The following is a 7,500-nucleotide window of genomic DNA, read 5'->3' as shown; positions in this document are numbered from 1 at the left end:
AAACCGTTTGACACAGGAACAGCTTTTTTCCCACGGCCATCAGCCTCATCAACATGGCTCCCCTCTGACTCTCTCCCCCTCTGACTCTCTCCCCCTCTGACTCTCTCCCCTCTGACTCTCTCCCCTCTGACTCTCTCTCCTCTGACTCTCTCTCCCCTCTGACTCTCTCCCCTCTGACTCTCTCCCCTCTGACTCTCTCCCCTCTGACTCTCTCCCCCTCCGACTCTCTCCCCCTCCGACTCTCTCCCCTCCGACTCTCTCCCCTCCGACTCTCTCCCCTCTGACTCTCTCCCCTCTGACTCTCTCCCCTCTGACTCTCTCCCCCTCTGACTCTCTCCCCCTCTGACTCTCTCCCCTCTAACTCTCTCCCCTCTGACTCTCTCTCCCCTCTGACTCTCTCCCCCTCTGACTCTCTCTCCCCTCTGACTCTCTCTCCCCTCTGACTCTCTCTCCCCTCTGACTCTCTCTCCCCTCTGACTCTCTCCCCCTCTGACTCTCTCTCCCCTCTGACTCTCTCCCCCTCTGACTCTCTCCCCCTCTGACTCTCTCCCCCTCTGACTCTCTCCCCCTCTGACTCTCTCCCCCTCTGACTCTCTCCCCCTCTGACTCTCTCCCCCTCTGACTCTCTCCCCCTCTGACTCTCTCCCCCTCTGACTCTCTCCCCCTCTGACTCTCTCCCCCTCTGACTCTCTCCCCCTCTGACTCTCTCCCCTCTGACTCTCTCCCCCTCTGACTCTCTCCCCCTCTGACTCTCTCCCCCTCTGACTCTCTCCCCCTCTGACTCTCTCCCCCTCTGACTCTCTCCCCCTCTGACTCTCTCCCCTCTGACTCTCTCCCCTCTGACTCTCTCCCCCTCTGACTCTCTCCCCCTCTGACTCTCTCCCCCTCTGACTCTCTCCCCCTCTGACTCTCTCCCCCTCTGACTCTCTCCCCTCTGACTCTCTCCCCTCTGACTCTCTCTCCCCTCTGACTCTCTCTCCCCTCTGACTCTCTCCCCCTCTGACTCTCTCCCCCTCTGACTCTCTCCCCCTCTGACTCTCTCCCCTCTGACTCTCTCCCCCTCTGACTCTCTCCCCCTCTGACTCTCTCCCCTCTGACTCTCTCCCCTCTGACTCTCTCCCCCTCTGACTCTCTCCCCCTCTGACTCTCTCCCCCTCTGACTCTCTCCTCTGCCCCCTGAAATTGTTGCACTATGCTGACCACTGCACGGTCTCTTTTCTAGGCCAAATGCACTGATAGTTTTGCACTATTTGTGTTTTGCTCTGTCCTGTCCTGTTTTTGCACTGGTCCACTGTTGTGTTGTTGTTGGCTCAACAATGTTGCAAAAAATGTGTATGCATGTCAAGTACAAATGGCAATAAAAGGATTGTGATTCTAAATGTAATACTATAACATGAGCATCTGAGCAGACAGGCTGAGTGTGAGTAGGGCGGGGGGGGGGGGGGGGGGGTGAATTAAGGTCTGCTACAACTGTGTCTTCTTTTAAAAACAGGCTAAAAACATATCTCTTTGCACAAGCTTTTAACCTCCAAGTTTGTGTTATACTTTAATTGTTTCTGTACTGTATTTATTTTATTATCACATTGTATGTTATCTTACATGATTTTCTATTTGTACTACATTCTTATTTTAATGTTCTATCATGTATAATGTGTTTTTATTCTTGAAGCACATTGAGTCTGTGCTTGTCGCATGAAATGTGCTATATCAAATAAACTTGACTTGACTTGGGTGGGTGTGTATTGGTGCCATTGTGAATGTGTGTGCGTGTGCGTGTGGTGTGTGTGTGTGTGTGTCTTTTCCAATCTTTTCCAGTTGGGTGGTTTAGCAGTTTAGTAGGACAGACTGGGCTAACAATAGCATGAGCTCCAGGGTCCTCGCACGCATGGCCACGCCCACACACCTGTCTCCGTGCTGGACTCCTTCTTCTCCGCGCCCCGGGCTTTGACTTCAAACATGTCCTCTCCGCTGTGTGGTGGGCGGGGCTTCCCACCCGCACGCACGCACGCACACACCGCAGTGCAGGAAGAGGCAGCGCCGGCTGTGATGTCACATCCTGCCCCTACGGGACAAGGAGCCGGGATCCCCGGAGCGGCGGTGCAGACGCACTCTCTCCTCGCACGCCCTCACCTGCGACAGAATGGGGTTGAGAGAGAGAGGGAGAGAGAGAGAGAGAGAGAGAGAGAGAGAGAGAGGGGAGAGAGAGAGAGGGAGAGAGAGAGAGAGAGAGAGGGAGAGAGAGGGAGAGAGAGAGAGGGAGAGAGAGAGGGAGAGAGAGAGGTAGAGAGAGAGGAAGAGAGAGGGAGAGAGGGAGGGAGAGAGGAGGGAGAGAGAGAGAGGGAGAGAGAGGGAGAGAGAGAGAGGGAGAGAGAGAGAGAGGGAGAGAGAGAGGGAGAGGGGGAGAGAGAGAGAGAGAGGGAGAGAGAGAGAGAGAGAGACGCAGAGATTAGAGGGTGGGTGAGATTAACTGCAGGAGACTGAGGAGAGCAACGTGGAGAAGAGTCCTCATGTTCACAACTCAATCTCCAAACTCAGCAGGAGGCCCCTCAGCATGAGAGAAACATTCACTCCGCCATCTTCTCTCTTTCCCTCTGTCTCTTCCCTCCATCTCTCACTCACTCCCACTCTCTCTCTCTCTCTCTCTCTCTGACATTTCAACGCTGGTGACAGAGGCATTCCTCCCGCCAAGATGGCCACTGGAGACCCTCGAGTGTCCTGCTCGTTCCTCCCGCCCCGGAGAGAACGCGCACCCACACCGGCGCCTCTGGGGGTGGAGGGAGGCGCAGAAAAACACATTTAAATGCTGTAAAGACAAGATGTAGAGTCGCAAACATTTGTTTTGATTTGCAGGCCCAGCATTTGCAGGATGAAGCTGGGGGTGAGGCACTCCTCCCACATCCTGTTTGTCTGACATTCTGGAGACCATTGAGAAGCTTAAAAGACTTGAGACAGGATGCAAGCTCTTAAAGGGGTTCTTAAAGGGGTGGGCTCCTCTTAAAGGGGTGGGAGAGCCAACCAAGAAACGAAGGGTTCATGAATTCAAGAGCGAGGAATCTGGGTATTTCCACACACGTGTCATAGTGCGCATGTGTGCAAACCATGGTGGGACTTTCGACCTATAGCCTGACCTTCGACCTCTAGCCTGACACCTGTCTGCTTCCATCAAGCATGCATTAGGACCAGACTGCCGCTTGGCAGAACAGCAATTCAGTGTCCAGTAACACAACACTGTCCCTACATCTGCTTCGGATAACATCCCTTTGCACACTAAACCCGAGAGGAGATACTATCTTCGCTTCATTCTTCCTCTTTTCTGTTGTTTATTTCCATATCGAGGCTGAAGCTCAGTGTGCAACCTACAGAGTCAACAACACACACCAGACATCCATATAAATAACTAAGCCTACATGCATAGCAGATGGCCGGCTTGGAGACGCAGCTCAAAGCTCAGATTGACTGACCTTATAAACTGTCCGCTGGCCTCATCTCCATTCCTGCAGACCATGAAAAATGACCTGTCAGCAGAGTCAAACCGATATGCAGGAAACATGCCCATCGCCCATAGCCTATACTGTATGTCTGAGAAAAGATGGGGATGTAGGCTTAGTATTTCAACACTTACCCCCCCCCCCTCTCTCTGATAAACAGTGAAGGGTCTCTAATTAGGGCCGTGACGGACTTGGGCGCATGACGGTCAGGGTCTGGAAGGGGCAGACGAATCATGTGACATCGGACTGACTGAAACTCATCCCATCTGAAACTCATCCCATTTGAAAACCACATTCCAACAGCTTTTGACTCAACCGTCAAAAGCCTTCTCTGCAAAGAGAGACCATCATTTAGTAGGTGTCCATAGAGAGCAGAGGGGGATATGTAACGCTAGGAAGAGCTTCAGGTTGACGACTACTCTTTTGAATAAACTTGTAGCAGTTTATAAAACAAAAGTCGTAACGTTTCCAAGTAAACTCCCTACACACAAATTCAAACGCATCGTATGCATCGTTGTCTAGCTAAAGGGATATCGTTCAAGAAGCTTGTAACCACAACAATGTAGGCTGTAGCCTACAGCTTGATTATGGTTATCATAAACACTAAAGGTCAAACTGTAGCCAAATATAAGGAATTAAATGACGTTCAATAAATTGTAGCTGTGTCAGAATGTGAGATGTGAGATGACTGCTGCTGTGTCGAGGAGGGTGTGTGAACAGAAGTGACTTCGTAATCTGACAACATACATCTAACTGACTTCATTCATTCATTTACAAATAAAGAAGCATAACCGGCGCTAGATATTATGATTTTAAGATGTTTTATAATTCAGTAGTTGTGTGTGAATGTAGTGGCAATCTTATTTTGGCCTAAATGATGATGATGATGATAACAACAGTCTATAAAGAACGGGTTGCTACTAGCTAACGTTAGCTAGAGCACATTCCCCTATCATGATTCACATCTCCTCCATCCTGTCTCACGGCATTGTCCCATATTCCCTCAATAACAGAAAAACGCATGGCTTACCTGTAGAAAATAATATTTTCTAAGCGAACGAATCGCGGGGCACATGTGGTTCCCGTCAATCCAAGATCTCAAACAATGGACGAAGAGGGACGGAAGCGACTTTAGGGGCACGGTCTGTTTGGGCTGCTGACTTCACTTCGTCATGAAGATGCGCTTGTTAAAAAAGGAGTGACGTAGATTTGCTTGACAGCAATGTGTGCCAAAATAAAAGTCCTATACTGGTGTATTTGTATTATGTGTTAGAAAACTGTCATCAGAGATGACTGTACTACATTAAACACAATATTGAATAGTCTACCGAGGCAGCATACAATAAATAGTAAAAGATTACGAGCATACAAGTAAAACAAATATGTGATCCACACTTTTACTCTCGTTTTCTTTTTCAGCCAGACTACGTCAGTACGTTAAAACAGCTGGGAGGGGAGAAAAAATGTAGGTGCAGTATGTTGTTGCCAGTTACAATAGACTTCTTATAGTTCATGTACTTTAACTGAATATCAGATGCGTTAACGACTTGAAAGTAAATTGTGTATTTAGCTCATAAAGGTAGTCTTAGGCCTATGGTGTATTGAGTCCAAAAGGTTTCAGGATCTAAAGGTAAGGTTTACGCGTTGTCATTTAGGCAACTCTAAACTTTTTTATAACCTGCTGCGACTGCTTTTTATTGTCGTTGGTAGTAGCCTTTGAGAAGCCAAGACTACTTTGATAAATGTGTAAACTGTAGCTATAAGCTACTGAAATAGTCATTATTTGACTGATTTCGGATTGCATTCTGTTCTCCGTTATCATTTTGAATCTCAGTGGTTTAAGCGATCACAAGCAACTTTTCTTTGTTGTTAGTTTTTTTTGTGCAAAACATAATTTCAAGCGTTCTTCTATTATTAAGTCTGTCCTGATATGGCTCACAAAACAGTCAGTCACTATTTCCCAAACTCTGTATTCCCATATCTGTCCAATGGACCAGCAGTCGGCTTGCATTCGGAATACAATTCGATCACTAGACCTTAGCATCTCCATTGCGCACGCATGACCGTATTAGGACTTTGTAATGGGTATTTTGTGCCATATGTAAAATCCTCCTAAATCCACTAAAATGTTTATTAATTAATTCCATTCCCTTCATAGCAAGACCTCCGGCGCACCATCGTCTTGAATGGATTGTCCGATGTCAATGCAGGGAAATCAGAGACAGTAGCAGGTAGGCTTACATACTGTGTGCACGATTGCTTACGCTGCGGGGAGGTTATCCGGGGTGGGGGGGGGGGGGTACTACAGAAGGTCGTGTTACAGTCTAATACATCCATGGTTACAGTTCATCTTTCGCCCGCTTCCTGCCCGTCTCACTATTGCTCATTTTCCAGCGCGAGCGGTGGAACGGATAAATGCCCTCGCGTGAAGCGCTGCCACCGCAAAGGACTCCATGTCTTTCTTGGTAAGGATTTCTCATTTGCTCAGCATTGCATTTGCTCAGAGTGGAATGTGCTTTTCGCTGATGACAATGTTATGATATATTTATGAAAATAGCGAAATATCCAGGAAAAAACGGTCGTTTCCAAGTGTTTTATCATCACCATCATCATCACCATCATCATCATCAGCAGCAGCAGCAGCAGCCTATTTGTCAACTAGTCCATGGAACACTCTAGCTGTGCTCTAATCAACACTTAATTATCTCATTGACAGCTGCAGGGCTGATTAAGGGCCATCTAATTATGCATGCATATCTAATTATCACTCTACAGGGAAATCATCAGTGACCAAATCCCTCAGAGTCATCAGAGTCATCTCAATGCCATGCCTGTCCTCTGTTCCGTCCACATAGGCACCGCGCCGTCATTGTTTACAAAGTGCCTCCTTTGTTTACCACCCAAGGTCTTCAGTGCTGTCCACTCCTCATCTTCTCTCACACTCATATTTCATCTGCCCCCCCCCCCAGGGAGCCTTATTACCCCCCACTCCTCCTGTCCTCCTCTTTGGGGCATGTCTCACCTCTCCTCCCCCTCTCCCTCAGGACTGCTCCTGCATCTCCCACACTCAGGTCCAGCCAATCAGCTTAGAGGACCGGTATGAGGACATCAGCCATCAATTCTTGGTCAGTACAGTGTTGTATCCCCTCAGCAAACCCCCCCCCCCCCCCCCCCGTCTCTTTATGTGGGCTGGTCCTTCAGTGGTAGAGGTCACCAGGACTGGACCATTCGGGGTGCTATCAAGAGGAGAGGGTCGATCACTTGTTTTTTTTAACCTATGACATTGTCGCTGACTCCCATTAACGTAACCTCAAACATGCAAATCCAAGCTGTTTTCATGCTGTGAAAAGCTTTTTATAAAGCTGCTGTGTCAGCTAATCTTGGATTTATCTGTCACAGTCATTCCCCCCCCCCCCATCTCTCCCAAAACCACCACACAACCTCCCCCACCTCAACCCCAGTCATCATAGGAATGTCCTCAGCATCACCTCTGGTGCATCCTAGTGCCACAGCGCCCCCTAATGGCTGACATCAGTATTTCATCTGAATCCCCACAACACGATCTCTCCGGCTCAAAGACACTTTCATTCATTCTCATCCATCGGCTTGCCTATCTCTGTATAATCTATATATTTGATATACACACAGTAACAACCAATTTGCAAGTGTCAGAGGTTGTGTACTATAAAGCTCTCAGATGTGACTGGTGTGAGTGTGAGTGTGAGTGTGTGTCTGTCTCTCTTCTTCACAGAGCGGCGATGTCTCAGAATGCACTGTCACGGGGGCGCCGGGCAGCGATGACATCACGGGCCTGTCCACTGAGCCCTCCCACTACCAAATGCTGTCTGACCTCGGTGCGACCCCCAATATTGACCCCCCAAAAGCCAAGTCACAGTAGATGCTATATACATACACAGCAGCAACGCAACATAGGCCTGTTTAGTTGATTTGCTTTGTGTTATTTTCCTTTATATACGTCATAAGTGACATTTATCAGTGTGTTTATGCCTAG

The 7,500-nt window shown here is 48.5% G+C and overlaps 2 protein-coding genes across 2 annotated transcripts in view; one reads left to right on the top strand and one right to left on the bottom strand.

The window, feature by feature from the left end:
- The window catches only part of trak2 (trafficking protein, kinesin binding 2), a gene marked incomplete at its 5' end in the record, with an annotated part of 15,794 nt that extends 11,317 nt beyond the window's left edge, over nt 1–4,477 (bottom strand). The window contains one exon of the mRNA XM_084446506.1: nt 4,473–4,477. Coding sequence (XP_084302632.1) covers nt 4,473–4,477 — 5 coding nt within the window. The remainder of the gene's footprint in view (nt 1–4,472) is intronic.
- Nucleotides 4,478–5,903: 1,426 nt separating this feature from the next.
- The window catches only part of stradb (STE20 related adaptor beta), a gene marked incomplete at its 5' end in the record, with an annotated part of 6,926 nt that continues 5,329 nt past the window's right edge, over nt 5,904–7,500 (top strand). The window contains 4 exon segments of the mRNA XM_084446933.1: nt 5,904–5,936; nt 5,939–5,953; nt 6,533–6,613; nt 7,240–7,342. Of these exon segments, the coding sequence (XP_084303059.1) occupies nt 5,904–5,936; nt 5,939–5,953; nt 6,533–6,613; nt 7,240–7,342 (232 nt within the window).

Source organism: Borostomias antarcticus (assembly GCF_949987555.1).
Source record: "Borostomias antarcticus genome assembly, chromosome: 12".
Classification (NCBI taxonomy): Eukaryota; Metazoa; Chordata; class Actinopteri; order Stomiiformes; family Stomiidae; genus Borostomias; species Borostomias antarcticus.
Note: the sequence above shows the minus strand (reverse complement) of the source record. Positions and strands in the feature narration are given on the sequence as shown.